Genomic DNA, 18,574 nt, shown 5'->3' with positions numbered 1-18,574 from the left:
CTGGAGGGGATGTGTGTAGGATACTTGGTAGCCTTATATTTTTTATATAATGGCTCTTTGGGTACTTTTACAAATAGGCAGATGTGTTGACCAGTAGCTATCCATGATTGGATAATCGCTAGCTGTTTGAATGGTGCAGATCCTTATCCTTGGTGGGCTTGCTCCCACCCTGACGCTTGGATAAAAGGAAGACTCCTGCAACTGTTCGACAGCTCATCGTTGGAGCCAAGACTTTTACAAAGAGCAGCCTGAAGACAACCCCAGTAGCTGACTAACATCGCCTCCAGTGCTGTCCCAGTGAAGCCCTGCTCCATTCCTGATTTCAAGAAGACCCTCAGTGGTGCGTCGATCCCTGGACCTATGGGATCAACCAGTATCGACCCCTGCTAGAGGGCCTGTGCCTTCTGAGCCTTCAGAAGTGCCCCTGGATAAACTGATCAACTGTGATTTTTAAGATTAATTCTAAAACTTCTATCGATCACCTCTTTGCTAGGTCACCCTGAGTGGGACGGGTATGCCCAGAAGTGGGTACCGGGCCTGCTGGGCCTAGGGACCCAAGCTACACCTCACTAATGATGCTGAATCATGGCTGTGCTTGCTTCTGGTCTCGTTCAGATGGGATGTGACCTAGCAGTTGGGGCTTGACTGCCCCTTTGGGGTTGGGACCAAGCTGATTTGCATTTGGTCTTTCCCTTTCTATAATGGCAATGGCTTGACACGCAAAGAACAATGGTCTGGAGGATTGCTCACAGCAATTGCCAGAAGTTTAAGATTAATTCTAAACCTTCAAGCCATCACCTCTTTGTTTTGCTTAGTCAGCCGGTGGACTGACCTGGCTAGCTCGCTGCTGCCGTCACCATTCCAAGCAGACCCTTGGAACTTTGCAGATCATTAGCTTTTGCCACAAGTCACCTGCTGCGGAATTTTCAGGGGTTTCCTGTGTTATCCGCTGTAAGGTCGCCTGTTGCAGCGACTCCAGTTGCAACACTCCTTCGATCCTGTGAGGTGTTCTGTGGTGGTCTGCCCCGCAGAAGTCTTAATCTTTCCTCGTTTGGGTCTTTCTACTGGAAGCTGTCTGCAACAGATTCCGGTGCACAGCGAGCAAACCGAAACTAAACCCTGGTGCTGAAAGGGTCCTCTGCACCCTCGACCACATGTCCTTACACAGCCGGACCAAGCGCAAATGATTGTACCCAATGGATTCCGGAACACCTACATGATCTGTGAAAGAATCTGACTTGTGGGGTGGGGAGGTAAGTTAACTTAACTGTGTCTGTCCCCTGTGTCCTTTATAACGTTCATGGGTGCAAAGTCAAAGTCCTGGTCCTAACTCACTCTGACCTGACCTTTAGTAGTGGAACCTGGGTTGAGGATCTTTCCCTAGTGTGTACTTATTTCAACTGTTATCTAACTTTGCAACTCTTGTATTGGTTATAACCATCGACACTGCACATTTCTATATAAGCCTATCTGAAGAAGTATATGCTTTGGAACTGGTGGCTTTTGGGTTGGAGTTATAAGTTTGAGGGACACTATTTGTGTTGATTCTAAAGAGTTCTACCTATTTCTCTGCATCGGACTACTCACCTGCGTTGCCCTGGTAATTGATTCATATGTAGTGCTAGTTCTCCTAAGTGTGGTGTGTATATACATTTTTATAAGGTATTGTGTGACAATGCTCACTTGTTATTTATATCTGCTTAGTCTGTAAATAAAAGCCTAATAAATGTATTTGTATATACTTACTGCCGAATTTGAACTACTGGTTTGTTGCTCTGGGTGCACACACCCCTTTCCTGAGACAGTCTTGCCGCTCTGCTATGTCACCTTGATTGAGTTTGGCTAAACTTTGGGTCTTCCCTGTTCACCATAATAGGTTGGCCTCCCAAAATCCTCCCACAAGGGTTGATTTTGTAAAGCCATTTTAACACTGGTCATTAAAAAACAGTCATGGCTTGGGTGCTGTGGCTTCAGACCCGAGAAACAAGCAACTTTACTAGACTTGCCTGTGGAGCAAATCCTCCTGTTTGATGAGCAGTGGAGCAGGCATCCGAAAAGGCTAAAAAGGAGCACAAGACCATCAAGTCTGACAAATATCAAATGGGCTCTTTCGGCCTAAAGGACCCTCTGCAAATCAACACACTTTTCATCCCCAGCAGTTCTCGCGTCTCAGTGACGTACACTATGATTTAGCTAATACGCTGTATGCCGGCCATTGTCCCCAACAGTTTCATCGGAGCTGCATCATCGATAAAGGCGTGGCAAGGTCACGGGAGATAGAAACACCAAGAAGGGCAGCCACTTAATGACTTGCCGGTTACCATGGAAGGGTAACAAATAGCAACTCGGAGCCATGCATGAGACGAGATCACACACGCAGTCAAGAAGGGTTATTGCATAGTTCGTTCAAGAACCGTGCAGACTTCCTCCTAGGTACAGGAAGCTACCACCTGATCATTGTGTACTTCAAGAGGAAATACAAGCCTTATTACTAAAGGGGCTGTGAGGAATCCGCAACGAGAGCCTGACACAAGGTTGTGATTTTTTTGTCAGATATTTATTAAATGAAAATGGGTTGGGACAATGTCTCTCTGACCCTATGCTAAAGAGGAGTGTCCCTGCCTATAAACCAAAACTAAGGTTCTGTCTGTGACAGGATGTCAATAACTTAAAAGCAGTCCTTGTGTCCAAAACATCCTATCCTGACCCTCACACTACAAACAAAAACAATAAAAATATGTAAGGAAAGATCTTCAACTTGAAACTGGCAAAAAAGTGTTCACAACTAAAAGTAAGAATAACTCCAGCAAAAATGTTCTCCATGGTGGAAACCTTTGAATCTAGAGGTTGGACTCCTTCCCCTAAATTCTTAAGTAGAATGGTAATAGTCTCTTTTACTAACAGTTATTTTGTGTCTCTCCTTGATTCACATGGTTCCTATTTAGGTAACAAGTTCTGAAAGACTTTCTTTAGCACAATTTTCTCCATGGTTTAGAAAACAGTCTTCCTTTGACACTGATCTCTTTGGTTCAGAAAACACTGTCTTTCTTTAACATTTCTGGATTTTTTGCAAATTGCCTGGTATACTCGCCTGCCAGGAATCTTTATGCAATCCCAGCTTCCTGGTGTCCTCTCCTGCCAGGACTTTGTGTTTCAATGTGCCTGGTGTCTTATATTGCCAGGGCTTCTCATGCATTTCGCAGTTTCTCGGTTTCACCAATACTGTATGTATTGCTGTTGGCTTGGTATATAGGTTTGCTGTAAGGTTTGTTCAAGATGTGGCCACACTTGCATTTTATGGATCCAGAGCTCAGTGGAAATTGTACTTTGCTTTTTTTGCCTTCAAACCATCTTCTTGTAGTGTTAACAATGGTATTACATTTAAATGGCTGTTGGCACGGTCGCCGGAATATCCCAGGATCCCCACTGGCTTTGGGTAGACTCATCGGTTGTCTCCAGCGCCTCCAGTCCAGTTTGCGCTTCTGCAGTGCGTTGCTCTCACCTGCTTTCCACACTGGAGTGCGCAGACTTCCTTCGCTGCTATGTGTTCACGCGCTTGCCTCCTTGCAGGTTCCGAAATGGAGACCACTGACTCCTTGACCTTCCGAGCGCCCAGGACCTCTCTCGTGGCTCCCAGCGTCTACACGCCACTTCTGTCTCTGGCGCAGCATTTCTCCCTCTGACTTTTCAGCCTTATCTGCTCCTCCACACGGTACATGATCTTGGCGTTCTTCATCCTCCTCGTTTCACTGCTTGGAGAATTTATGGGAGTTGAAGTCCATAGATGTCATTGGACACATGGTATTTAATTAGTTCTTCTCAGGGATTTTACATAAAGGTATCTCAGAATTTAAAAGCTGTTGTGTTGCAGCTTTGTGTGTTTGTCATAGATGGGTGTTTGACCAGATAAATAGGAAGAAGAGGTTTCTAGACTACTTCTACATGGGGGAACAAGCAGCGCCATTAGGGTCTTGGATATTGCAGGATATTCCTCATGGAAAAAAAAGTTTTGGGTATTAGAGGGTCTTCCTCATGGGAAAGGGGGAGATCCTGCGTCTCGTCCAATGAAGTCATGATGTCTCCCTGGTAGTTGTCTCTTCACATATAATCCTCCCTCATAAAGCCACCTCCAGGGTGAGGATCGGGTAGCGGCTGCTGTGCCCTGGACACATGGGAGGAGTTCACAGCTGGGGAATCTGCGATGACTTGGATTCATCACAGGACCACTCGACGTGCCTTGAACACAGCAAACAAATTAATGTGTTCACTATACTTCCCAAAAAGACAAAAAGGCTGGTTGTTGAACGAAGACCTACAAATAAATATGGCAAATCTCAAAAATTCAGGATGACTACCCTTCAAGAGAAGGGGCAAACCTGAAACAATTCCTCGTACACACTCAAAAGACAGTAAATCTGCACAAACTGGGATTTTCCATCAACGAAAAGGTGAAGTCTACATTAAGGTAAAAACAAGCAATTCCTTGGGGCAATGCAAGACACAAATACCAATGGCTGGTTAACTTAATTATACTATAATTGAAAACGAACTACTGGCAATCCAGATGGAACTTGAGAAGTGGAGACATCTCTTGTAATGCAGCCTATTCCAGGTGGATCGGTGCACTTATCACTGTATTGCGGACGTGAACATGCAGGAATAGTTGACAAGAAAGATGGGCTTTCTTTTTTAAATGGTAACGTTTGTATTGCATAAAAGAGAGCGGATGCCCTGGCACATTCTCAACTAATTACTCGGACTGTCCAGCCTCTCTGGTACATCCCTGTCTGGTACAGTTTCTACAATAAATTAAGTAAGATGCCCTCCATCATCCTTCCATCCGTGTCCTCCTTGATGAGACGGGTGTGGCGTTGCATGTTGGTCTAGTTATCGTATTGTATATAGCCACAGAGAAACAGTCTTTTCCCTTCAGGGTTTATCGCTGATAGAGTAGCTGGACACCGTGGGATGAGAGCCACATACAGTGCTGGTTCTAGTTGCCAGGAACGTCTTCTCAAAGACTACATGCACTTCTGTGACCCACATAAGCCTCGGTTAATACCAAATGGAAGCAAACGGTTGGCCTTTTCTAATCATTAGAAACACCACCCTACCCCTGCCACTTGATAGCCATCAAATTAATTGTGGACTTCTCCACCTCTCTCATGTCGTACTTGGATTGTGGTGGTTGATGGTTTTAGTAAGCTGGCTAACTTCCTTCACAATCCACAGCCTGCCTTATGGCTGAGGTTCGTTTACATAAATTCTACTGGTTGCATGTTCATCCAGAAAGGATCATATCTGACCGCGGCACTCAGTTCACTTCCTGTTCTGGGCAGCCTTCTGTTCCCACAATGAACTTCAACGTTCCTTCAGTTCAAAGCAACGGCCAGACCAAGCACATTAACCAAACACTCACAGTATCTTTGTTTGCAACACCAATGCTTTGCAATTAGACTGAAGTAGACCTTTAAATATCACATACATTGACTGCAATAATGCGCAGCATGCTGCCATTGGGATCAGATCCTTTTTCTGCACGTATGGCACTCCAAATGCTGCCTATTGAGCCTTTTGCTCCCAGTCCACTGGTTGCCACAGACGTTCAGATTCAGTACCTTCATGGCATTCATTGCTCCATGTCCATGCTTTGTGATTGCTCCATCCATTCTTTCTGTGGCACTCCGGAAAATGAGGTGCCCGGGTTGAGATTGGAGGCGGGCAGTGTTACATCCCACCATACTCCCTGTCCGTACCAGCTCTCTGGCTCTTGTACCCATACTAGTGTCTGACTCGGCTCAGGAGAAACTAATGCACCAGCCTGAAAAGACTCCTTGTTATGGATTTAATCGTATTTGCACTGCCATGATGCCACTGCCACACAATTGGAGCTCTCTGTCTCTGATACATACAGGTGCAATCCTATGTATGCTATCGGCATTGATGTACGTGGGGTCCCCTCACAGCTCTTAAGTCTGGTAAAGGCAGCAGCATGTGTCTTCAATCCTAGTGTTTCGACCTCTACCTTGTTTTCTGTCTGTCTTGGCCCTTGCCTGCTGCAGGATTGTGTTCTGCACATCCCTCTGCTTCCAGGTCCTGTTTGTTCTTGCACGGTTTCCTTTCCCCACTGTGTCCTTGGCCCCTGCTACCTTCCTTGGTCACTTTTTGCTCAGTTTACCTTCTGTGTACCTCGCTGGAACCTGCAGCGTTTCTGCGTGTCCTCCTGCCTTGCCCTCTGGGGAGTGGGGCTGACAGCCTGAGCATTCGACGAGCTAAACTAGCAGTGACCTCTGCCATCCACTGGCAGTACCTTGACATTGTCCTCCATCACGTATATTGCGGATGGTGTTTGCCTTTGGCAAGGGGAGCAATACTATCCCAGGATTCAGTGTTTCTCCACTGACCTGGCTTTGAGTCTGCTACGCTCATTGTATTTACTGCCAGAAATGGTCTCCCTGTGGATTCCCGGTTAACAGTTTTATTATATATACAGGTGTAGCATATCAATTCCGAATAATTAGCATAGGATAGCAGATGAACCGACAGATTTGGTAACTTAATATGAACTTTAAAATCCATAAACCCTACAATGAAGTAAAAGTGGAAGAGGAACATGAAATTACATAAAGGAAGTGAAGAAGGAAAAGTATACAAGACCAAAAGTTATCTTATAGGACAACAATATTTTGCATCAAGTGCATAACTCATGAGTAATCATAAAACAACAATAATATTAGCTAGGATAATAATGGCCTATACAGATATGGAAAACTGAGCAGAGCGGAATTCTGACCAAAAAATACAGTACATGTTCCCTTTTATATTACCCATAAACATAAGGAAACTTCCCCATATGTCCAAAAACGTGTTTGCATTTCCGTTTTGTTTGTAGATTGCCCTTTCGTAGGTAGAAACAGTGAGTAACTCCACTATCCAATCATCGATGCAAAAAGAGGCAGACGATTTCCAGGATTTACCACTGTGGATTCCCATCTTCATCATAGTATCCATTCCACAGTTGCATGTTACCACGGAAGTTATGACGGGAGTGAGGAGAAGAAAGTAGTAGAAGCGAGACAGAGTTGGCTAGAGACTTAATTATTGGAGGATATTGAGTGAAGCGAGTCTCTGGCAAAGCAAGAAGGGGCAACCTTAATAACCCAGTTTCCCCAGCAATCCTATACACGATCCACAAGGGTCCAATTATGAGCCTATCCTGATGACGTAAGGCCCAGCAGTGTGGGGTATCGGGTATGTAGGCGGAAAAAGCACCCGATTGACATCCTGACCGATGCCTCTGCCAAGAATATTCCAGGAAGGCGGATCCTATGGAAGAGGGATTGGGGTTTTTTGACCATTTTGCACGACGTCTATTTCTTTTTTTGTGGTTGTTTTGACCGCAAATACATGCGTGGTGAGAGCCCCGCAAGCCCCCAATATTATTTATTAACGCAAACCCACCACACACATACATTTATGGTAAAAAAAAAAAGAAATCTGCCACAGTCAACTTGGGTAATACCTGGAAGAAAGGGACCGAGTGAGGCCTAAGAGTCTGAAAGGAAGTTCTTGCTTTAAGTTGCATGTTGATCCCTTAGCCTGTAACCTGGGAGAGGAAGGATAGCTCAGGGGCAACACGTTTGTCCTGGAAGCAAGACAAAGGCCCTCATTACCACCTTGGCGGTATTTGCGGCATGGCTGCCGCCGAAATCTCGTCCGGGTCCACAGAATGAGGAATTACCGGGCCATTCCGAGTTCGGAAGGCCGGGTAATTCCTCCCTCCAAGGACCCGGACCCCGTCCTTCCCCATTCCCATTTCAGCCCCCATAGTGCTGAATGGGAATGGGAGAGGACGCAAACAACGGGCCATTACGAGTTGGCCCGTTGTTTGCTCCCTCTTCCACTCGCGGGACCCGGTAAGCACGCCTGGTTTGACCAGATTGCCACTCTTAACACAAATTCATGCTACTGGGGCATCTTCCTATTCCCCCCTGCCCACCAACACTAGCATTCTCAAAATGCAGGTCCATAAACGCTTTTTTTGTTATAAAAAAATAAAATGCAGACGATCTGGTGCTACTGGACCCTACTTTTAGTGGCATACAACGTACGGCTGAGGCACTGTGGGCCAATGCTGACATGAATGGTTTGTTAATTAACAGGGATAACACTCTATTGATGGTATTTACTATAAAACATATTGCTAGACCTTGACTACATATTCAAGATATAGAAATGTGCCTTTGCATTAACCTATAGATAGCTGGGTGTTGAATTTGACTCCTCTCCAGGTTTCAGCTCTAGTGGCCCAGTTTTACAAAAGAAGAGGGGGTTATACCTTGATCGGAGCTAGACAACTGTATTTGCAGTGCCTGGTACCTGCAGTGGCATACAGGCTTGAGTCTCTTATTAGGATAGATTTTGAAATGGTTTCAGTTTGTTGAGGGGAGGTTCTGGAGGAAGATCTTGGGGTTGCTCAACTGTGTCCCCATGGCTATAAATAGAATAGAATTTGGGATTATGTCCCAGAAATCCCTGGCATTAAAAATATAGCATTTCTGTATGTTAAAATACTGATTGACCCTTCCAACCCGCTCTTACCTACCTTGGGTTAAGCAGAATTTAAACAGATGAAATTGCCTTTTAGTAAGAGCATGAATATCTTCTTTTGTGACATAGGCTGGCGCCCCAATAATGGGGATGACTATGCCAATATGAGATACCCTTTAGGGAATCGCATTGACCTCTGGAGCTGGAATGAAAAAATACGGCACTTGGGGCTATTAAGCTATTCATTTGTCCCAGACGTTTTGTACATGTTTAAAAAAGCTCAGCCTTACCTGAACACATGACCTTCTTGCCACCTTAGAAGATTCATCCTCGTTCTGCGAATCAATCCTCTACCCGTGCTGGCCGTAGTGGGTGTGGCACTTTCTGTTCCTGAACAGGATGTTTTTTTTTCTTATGTCATAATAAAGATCAACCTGAGACAGTAAATCACGTTTTGACCTAATGCCCTCATTTAGGGAAAGCCTACATCTTACATTTAGGTAGATTTGTTTACCATCTTGATACAATTAAAGACCCCAATTTTTTTAAACGATGTATTAATAACAATAACGGGGGTCTTCACATGGCACTATACAGAATTTGGAAGGAGGTAGAAGGGCGAATTTTATCTCTGGAATAGGAACTGATATTCTGTCAATGTGGGCATTGGTAAGAGGGACAGGGAGTTAATGCCAGGATAGAATCAGCCGCTCTTTGTAATTATAATACCAGTTTGTCTTTTGTAACCGTAAGTTGCATGAAACTTTAAGGGATCGGAATCATGGACCATTTACTATTCATGTACTTGTAATTTGTGTTACTTGATGTTTTATCATGCCTTTCTCCCAGTGTGGAACAATATCGGGACACACGTGAACACTAGCTGCATTACTATGTTAATGTTAAAGGACATTTGTACCACGCACTATCACCACAGTAGTGGTCCCCTGGCGCACTACTATACGTAATACGTATATATAAAATAGGTTTAGTGACACATCTGGTTGCCAGTTGTGAGTGTCATGCAGTTTGCCGGTATGGCAATGTTAAGGTTCAGAAGTGTGGTGTGAAATGAAAGCACGAGAAAGAGATATGTTACGCTGCTTTTCTCTTTTTACCTGAGTGAGCAGCACCATGATGTATTATTTGATACAGTGTGTGTGAGAAATATTGACCCACTCAACGTCATTGCCCCACATCACAAAGCTGCATTTGCGCAGAAACAGCCACAAAAGTATTGCGCTGGCTCCTGTGAGCGCCATGGCTCAAAACTGCGTTTTGCAACAACAAAAATGGCTGCACCGTCCTGCTAAGCACACATCGGGCAGGATGGAACAAAGGGGGCACATTGAAGGAGATTGCCAGTGTGTTCCAACATCAATTAAAGGAAGAAAGTGGAAAAAGCAGCATTGCTTTGCTGCAAAAGCCAAAATATCCATTGAAAAGAAACCCTTTTTCACCTTTTAAAAAAAAATGCTTCTTTGACGCTAATTCCATCTGTTCTGTCTTAAACTACTATGATTAAAAAGGCCCTGCCATGCCCAGGATATCGCATTGTGCCTCAGCAAAACCAGACATGATTTCTGAGTGACGGGCCCAGTCAAACAACTCTGAGAGGAATCCATAAGCAACTTCACTTTCGCTTGCACAGGAACATGCATTTATTTAATTCCAAAAGTATTCAGGCTCAGCAGTTTAAAAAGACTTTAACTGTCTGAGCCAGGTCGTGTCAATTTATCTATGCTTTAGATAAAACTCCTGCATTCAAGGAAAATTACTGTAGCTGCCAAGACAGTGTGGGCATCTGAGGGAGCTGCCAAACCGAATTTAAAGGAAGAAATGCTAGCAGTTTTCAAGACGTGTAAAAATGGGCTTTGCTGACTGATGAAAAAAATGCCCTATTTAAAAAGTAAACTGTGAAAGGAAAGCCTGCCATTACCTATCAATGTGAAGGGGTTTGTGACTGGTGATGATACACACATAGGCTATTTTTTATTCCACAGGTTTGTTTTAATTCAAGACTCATAATGAGAAAATAAAAATAAAGATTAAGACGCATGGGCTGAGTTTGCAAGTTAAAAAAAATAAGTTATTAAAGTGCCAGCCCTGAAACTTCCCCCTAGGAAGGGAGACACACCATACACTTCCAGGACACGAAAGTGATAATTGCCAGCTTGAAAAACTTTGAATGGGCCAGGACAAAGAAAGTTCACACGCTCGTCAGACATTAGTCTGTGCTCCAGGCTGGGGCAATAGAATTCCTGGGACACTAACCTGTCAAGTGAAGGGGTAATAAAACCTTCAATTAAGCTGAGAAACCCCCACCTTTCTCTGAAGGAAATGACAGTTGTCGACAGCTGAAATGGTCCAGGGCAAGACAAAGGACTGCCATTAGCTTCTAGAGAATATTTCATGAATACAAATGTAAAGACTTTTATCTCTGCACCAGGACTTTGGAAAAATGTAAATATTTCACTGTTTAGAAGTAATTGTATGGCCTTTCTGTTAAGGCGTCATAGGTTTCATTGCTGCATAGGGATCAGAAGTAACAAAATATTGCAGATTACCAGTAAAGTATACATGTCCCAAATGTAGATTTTTATACTTGCATACCTTATGATCAACGCCACATATGTATAAAGTTGTGGCATTTTAGGCCGAACATTTCATGCTTAAAATGATCAAAAAATAGTAACTGTCCAAAATAATGTCTCACAGATTGCAGGATTGGACGGCTGTCCTTTACATAAAATATGTGACCTGATTATGCAATTTATTAAGGTGCCACCATTGTACAAAAGTGTAAATACCGATATGACAGATTTTTGGCAAAAAGGTCTGTGGGAAGTCTTCTTCCATCATAAAGTACAACCCAGGGGAGGCAACCAACGTTGATTGCCGAATCCATTTGTTTAAAGGCGTGTTTGGCTAAGCCGGCCCAGCATTATAGTCCATGATGTCACTATGCTCTATATAAAGGGTCCCTGACAGGACTCCAGACACACTATCTTCCTGATTTCCTGCGAGGCGTCCTGTTCTTGTTTCCTTCATCTTGCACTGATCGAGATTCCAGATCCAACTACCAGGCCAAGCATTGCTGACCCTTAAGCAGTGGTATTTTTGTGGGAAGCCTCCTGAGACCAGCGTGGCTTGCGACCTACCAATTGCTGCCCAATAATTGAATCCAGCGGTACCTGTGCCATCCTATAACCAGAACTATCATTTGGTATCCAGTCCCTGCCCAGCTGATCCTGTCCCGCTGATTTTGTACGGCTGTCCTTTGTTAGACCAAATCCGTGTGGTGACCAGAACGCTGACAGTCCAAAAATCCTAAACTAAAGTGGACTGTGAATATCACTAGACCTATCTAAACCCATAGACTATCTTGTATTTGTCCTTATCTCACACTCTAAGTCATCCTATCCTTATAACTTGTTCAAACTGTCAGAATCATTCTTGCAACCCTGCCTTTGATTTCTAGTGCTAGCGCCATCTCTTTATAATTTTGCCTTGTTTAGTCCTAAGCCATTAGTCCTATTTCGAGTGATCGGACTGGTTGCGCCAGGGTTGGGCGCTAGGGTGGCGGGGTTAAAATCACGAATCAACCCTGTCTCTACTGTGTCCCTCTTTGGTGGCCTTGCCTGAATACTCTAGTGTAGAGTAAAACTGTTCTTGCCACAAATGATTATTTATTATTTTATTCATCCATTGCCGAGTGTCATTTTTAACATTGTAAGGGTTTCAAATCCGTGTTTCACTCTTGTTTGAGGAGGGAAGGTCGGATTTGAATTCCATTTTCAGCTTCTTATTCCCGATTACCTGCTGTATCTTCATATCCATTCAGAATTGATTATTTGTGGTTTGAGGGAACATAGCAGGGGAAAATCGTAACTTGAATATGATCTTTCCTAAAATCAAAAAGTGCTTTTATTCCCTGGTGTTTTGTATGTGTCAATAGAAGGTTAAACTAAGTGCTTTGCTTACATTCCTGTTGTTATTATCACCCCATTGGTGATTGCTGCCCCATATTAAAAATGTTATGATTTCTTTTGAATTTTAAAATAAATATTGTATTTTACCAACCAGCCTGGTTCATGGTCTATTGTGCCCTGGGGTATTTCAAAAGGGGGTGTGATGTGAGTGATGTACCATCTCAATATTGAATCTGTATAAAAGATGCTGCAGACTAGGCCGAGACCAGGGTGTGTGCCGCCTGATTGAAATTCTTAACATGGGTTTCTTCTTTTACTTCTGTTTTTGAGGTGCCTGATGCTATGTATTATCTTGTAACAAATAAAAGTAACTATGAATTGACGTTGAATATGATTATGGGATAGAGTAATTTCATTAAATAAATAAGTTAAAAGAAACAACCTTTACACATAATGGCATCCCCTCTCCCTCCGGGGATTTGCATGATTTTTCTGTCACAGAAAAGTCTGTGATGGAAAAGTTTGCATGAGACATGTACCACCTCAAAAGGTTTGTACATTTCCCATGCGAACATACACTGCAAACCACTACATACCCCCACCACACCTTCTACACACCCCCACCCCACACCCTCTCACACCCCCACCCCCAACATAACCAAACCCTACTTATCTTTTCTTCACGCTGTGTCTCTGCAGCGCCAGTTCCCTTTCACTTCCATTCTTGGGAACCGGCACTGCAGGAGTCTTCTTTTTTTTTTTTTAACAAACTGTTTTTTTACACTGGTTTGCAGTGTATGTTCTCATTGGAAATGTACAAACCTTTTGAGGTGCGTACATTTCTGATGCAAACATTTCTGTCACAGACTTTTCTGTGACAGAAAAATCATGCAAATCCCCGGAGGGAGAGGGGATGCCATTATGTGTCAAGGTTGTGGTACTTTTAACTTATTTATTTAATGTGATTTAGTTTTAACTGTAAAGTATAGTGAGCGAGGTGTTTCGGGGGACACCCCCGCAGACCTCGTTTAAAATATATTATTTTTTCCCTGTGTCCTGTGTGCAGCGGGGGTGTGCCTCCAGCCCCCGCTCACTATACCTTATAGTGTGGTGAGCGAGGTGTTTCGGGGGACACCCCCGCAGACCTCGTTTAAAATATATTATTTTTTCCCTGTGTCCGGTATGCAGCGGGGGTGTGCCTCCAACCCCCGCTCACTATACCTTATAGTGTGGTGAGCGGGGTGTTGCGGGGGAGACACCCGCAGTCTTTTTTTTAAATTTTATTTTTTTACTTGCCAAAAAATGCATGCCACCAAAGGTTTGAACTTTTGGTGTTAAACCTTTGCTGGTATGCATTTTTCAGACTTTTCGTAGAGTCTGATCTTTTTTTCAGTCCATTCGTACAATACCTCCCTCCCGGTGCTCTTCTTGGCTGTTGAAAGGAAAGTGGTGGAGCCAACATTTATGGCGCCTGTGTGTAGGGTATGAGGGGGGATTTCTGGCAGGGGACAAGGAGGTAATAACCTCAAGCTGTGGTGTGAACGGTGACTGTGCACAAGTTACTTGGCTTATCTGCTTCAGCTTCAGGCAGTATTCAATACATGTATTTATTCTGTGTAGCCTGATTGTAAAAAGTAAACAGGTTTAAACCTTCCTTTTATCATTGAAATAGGTACACCATGCAAAAATAAAAGAACTTGATGATCTGAAGCGAACCTTCACAGAAGGAATGGATGAACTTCGTACATTGCGTACAAAGGTAACTGAACGTCTGAATCAGTATTGGTCACTCAGACCTGTACAAGAGCACCTATAGTTTGTCATCCTAGTCGGATTCCAAATCTCCACTACTTTAAGCTTCACCCATTGCATATGTGACATAAAGGTGTTGTGCATTGCCATTCTTTGTAATATGATGTTCTCTTTAGATTCTGTATTTTGAAAGCGTCCTTCTAAAGCCAAGAAGAGGTTTTCCAGAAAAGTCTTGATTTTATTAACACAGAGAGGCGAGTATTATGCTACCCATTTCTTTACGTGACTAAAAGCAATCAAACCGCTTGATAAGGCCGACCAGCGATGCACGTGACCAGTAGTTTGGGGTTTTCACAAGTGATTTTTATTGGTGTACATTTTAGGGTAGGGGCTAGACTTGAGGAACCAGGGGGTTGTCTACAAACAATAAGGCAAATCCTAAAGCAAACTCTGTCAGGGATGGGACAACCCAAAGTGGGGCTTTAATGAAGTGACCTCCACCTCCAAGGTTGTGTTTCAAAAACAAAAAGTTCTTAACCTAGTCTTATGAGTCCTTGACCTGGTGGGAACGTCCTACTCTGCAAAACATTGTCCACAGATGTGGTTGCCAGAAAGTTCCAAATTCTGCTCTTAACAAGTCCTTTCCTTCATGAAATTATTATTACCACTTAAAATAACCACTTCCAAGAGCTTCTAGATAGGAATGCCCCACTGAAAAACAAACAGGTGCGCCCCAACCCCAACCACCAAAGTTGGTAAACCGTGGAACTAGGCACCCTTAAGATAGCCAAAAGGAAACTCGAAAGACAGTGGCTTAAAACCCCACAGAACTTAATAAATACAAATGGAAGGAATCTGACATCCTGTATAGAAATAAAGTAATTGAAACAAAGAAAAACTATTATAATGAGCAAATTACAGGTGCATCCAACTCCACAGGAAAGCTGTTTCAAATTTTAAAAACCTTTGAAAAGCCACCTACTCTCACCCCTCCCTTCCAGCCAACCATGTTGGACTGTGAAAAAGTCCAAACTTCGCCCAAAAAAATTCTAAAAGCTAGAGATACCATCTTAAATTGCAATGTCATTGACACCACACTGACTTTTAACAAGGCTGACCCCGAAATTAAAGTATCCAAATTTCAATTCACACCAATAACACCAGAAATCATGTCAGACACTCTCTCCAACATGAATTGCACTTCATGCCCTGAAAACATACTGCCCCCTAAATTCATCCTAGACAACGCAGGCATTTTCTCACCTCTTCTTTGCCGTATGGCAAACTCGTCTTTTAGAGACCGGACTGTTCCCACTAGTCTAAAAATAGTAACAGTTACACCATTGGTTAAAAAGCCTGGCCTTGACCAGCAAAACCCGGCCAATCTTCGACCTATCACGAATTGCAACTTCTTGTTGAAGATTCTTGATAAAACAGCCACGCACCAACTCCAAGAATACGTGGACAAGCACGACTTGCTACACCCCCAGCAATCAGGATTTAGAAGTGCACACAGCACAAAATCAGCATTACTCGACCTTCAGTCTAAAATGCTGGAAATGCTTGATAAAGGAAAGGCCGGCCTGCTCATTCTATTGGACCTCTCGGCAGCATTCAATTTATTAGATCATGGGAAGCTCCGTGAGGCCCTGGGAAAAGCAGGAAACTGTGCCGAGGAAGCCATCGAGTGGATATCCTCCTTTCTGGAGGACAGAAAATCTAAAATCACCTGGGGTGGATATTCCTCTAGTACGAACCCTGTGGACTGTGGCGTCTGACAAGGCGCCAGCTTCTCCCCTCTTCTATTTAATCTATATATTCGCTGCCTCTGCGCCCTTCTCTCACTGTTGGGAATTTACTTTACCAACTTCGCAGATGATACACAACTGATTATAGAACTCAGCGGAGACCACACTACAGACAACAGGCTGTCAGCTATCTATAATACCATAGAAAGCTGGATGAAGGCCCACTGGATGTGTCTGAATGGTTCAAAAACAGAACTTATGACATTTGGATCTACAAAAGCCTTATCCAATCTAGGCCCAGTTTATTCGTCATTCAATATCAAGGACTCCAACATCGTGGTCTCAAGTAAAGTGAAAATACCTGCAATCCACACTAGGAGCAGATGCACAGGTATCATACCTTTAAAAAAGAACTGCCAATACTACCAGAGATTATTACGCCGCATTAGGCCATATCTCAACGCCAAAAATAGTGCCACCATTGCTAGAGCCACGATTCTGTCCCGACTGGATTATGGGAATGCGTTGATGCTTGGTTCAAGTAACTCCTGCATTAAACAATGCCAGATAATCCAGAACAACGCTATTAGATCCATCACCGGGAAATCCAAGCACGAGCACATCACCCACGACCGAATAGGCCTCCACTGGCTCGCCATAGAGGAGCGTATTAAATTCAAATCTCTGACACTTGTCCACCGCTGTCTATTCGGTACGGCCCCATCATACCTTAAAAAGGAATTTCACTGGTATGAACCAAGCTGTTGCCTAAGATGAGCTAAAAAAGGGCTACTTAAAGTTAGCCATACTAGAGTCAAAGCGACTGGACTCGGGAGAGCTTTTCCCACTAAAGCCATTGCACTTTGGAACGAGCTTCCAGATAACCTCAGACTGGAAAGCCGTTACTCCCTATTTAGGAAGCAGCTGAAAACGTTACTTTTCCGGTAACTCGTTAATTATTCAGCTTGGACTCCCTTGAGTCCTCCTCTTTTCTTTTTTATGTAGTCCTGTGACCTCTTTCTTTCGTGTTCTTGTCGCGCCCTGATGCTTGCGAGCTTCGGCGCGTTATAAATACATAAATAAATAAATAAATCTACTCTAAGCTCTAACAAAAACGTTCCAAAGAGTGACCAGCAAAAGATTTACCAAGTCCTACATTTGACTGTTCATTCCTTGTCTAGAACAACAAAATCGTAAAGTTCAAAATAGTAGCAATTAGCATAATTATCTTGGAATAGATATTAGTGGTAAACATAAGTGATGCTTTATTTGAGACTGGGGAACTCAACTTGAGAAATCTTCATGTAAAGGCTTTACTCTGCAAATATGGATCTTGCAAGCCAGGCTTCGGACTGGGGAGGTAGCAAATCCGGGTCCAAGCTAGAAGAGAATCCAGTTGCCTTCCTAATTGGGCACAAAGTGGAACAAGCAAGCCCAAAAAGTCAAGCTCTGGTTCAGATTAGCAAGGGTCCTAGTAGTTGGAGTCCTGAGCTCGACTGTCAAGGGGATTGTAAAAAAAAAAAAAGTCATTTTAAAAAACAGGCTCACAGATTAAAGTAGCTGGTTGACCAGCTACAATCAGTTAATCAGTTAAGACTCCACCTCCTAAATGTGCTCTTTTAATGCAGGCAAGGCTGCAAAACCAAAACTGGCTGCAGACTGGATTTTGGGTCTGTACTTTATAAGGGGGGTATGTGCTTTGTATGTCTTGTACTTTGCAGGTGGTTGACAGGCTAAAGCCAGAATCAAGCAGTGCGATGGACAATTTAGTTGGTCCATGGTTTGAGTGCAGAAAGAGCTGAAAGGACAACTATGCAACATGTTTGCACCTTAGGAATTGGTACTGAATTATTGAGTGGATTTGATTCCAGAATTCATCTAGGAGGTAGATCAGTGGCAAGATACTTGAATATACAGGGCTGATGATGGTCGACCAGCTTGGCGAGGGCTCTTAGCAGTTTTTGCCCCATACACCCACCCCGGCCCCCCTAAGTGAGGGTGAGTGGTATTCACACCCCGGGCTTCGTCCGTGTGTGAATGTTTTTTATTTTTTTCACTGGAGACAATATTTGCACCCATTGCGCGAGGCCACTCGCCAGTGAATAAAATAGTTCTCGAATGTTAAAGGCCGCACACAAAAATAACAGGTTATTTGGTCGATTTGGTGCAGCCTTTAATATTGACAAAATACTTTTTTTCATGGAACGCCGCCTGTCCCCCCACCCTACCCTCACCTCTGAAAACGGGAGGTTTCACCCCCAAACCCTCACATTAATCCTGAACACACTCCACGCACTAACAATCTCTAACAAACCACCTTCATAAGTATAAATATTCACAATCACACACAGACGCACAGACCTTCTCCCCTGCACCCTCCCCTCCACACTACCCCACAACATACACACAGACACTCAAACAGTAACACTTGCACAGCCAACTTCGTCTTCCCCTGCCTGTCCCGGCCACGCCTGTCAACTCCTGCGTGCGCTCGTGTGTGACAGATTTAGATAGACCAGTCGGAGTGGTCTTAGAGCAGTCTTTCTATGTCGGTTTTTTGCCTTCGAAAAACGGGGATTTTTCGCTCTATAC

At 43.7% G+C, this 18,574-nt stretch overlaps 1 protein-coding gene across 1 annotated transcript in view; it reads left to right on the top strand.

Annotated features, from left to right (window-relative positions):
- The window catches only part of CCDC186 (coiled-coil domain containing 186), a 1,219,714-nt gene that overhangs the window by 693,217 nt on the left and 507,923 nt on the right, over positions 1 to 18,574 (top strand). The window contains exon 9 of the mRNA XM_069611867.1: positions 14,155 to 14,241. Coding sequence (XP_069467968.1) covers positions 14,155 to 14,241 — 87 coding nt within the window. The remainder of the gene's footprint in view (positions 1 to 14,154; positions 14,242 to 18,574) is intronic.

Source organism: Ambystoma mexicanum, chromosome 8 (assembly GCF_040938575.1).
Source record: "Ambystoma mexicanum isolate Mex_15411 chromosome 8, UKY_AmexF1_1, whole genome shotgun sequence".
In the NCBI taxonomy this organism is placed as follows: domain Eukaryota; kingdom Metazoa; phylum Chordata; class Amphibia; order Caudata; family Ambystomatidae; genus Ambystoma; species Ambystoma mexicanum.
Note: the sequence above shows the minus strand (reverse complement) of the source record. Positions and strands in the feature narration are given on the sequence as shown.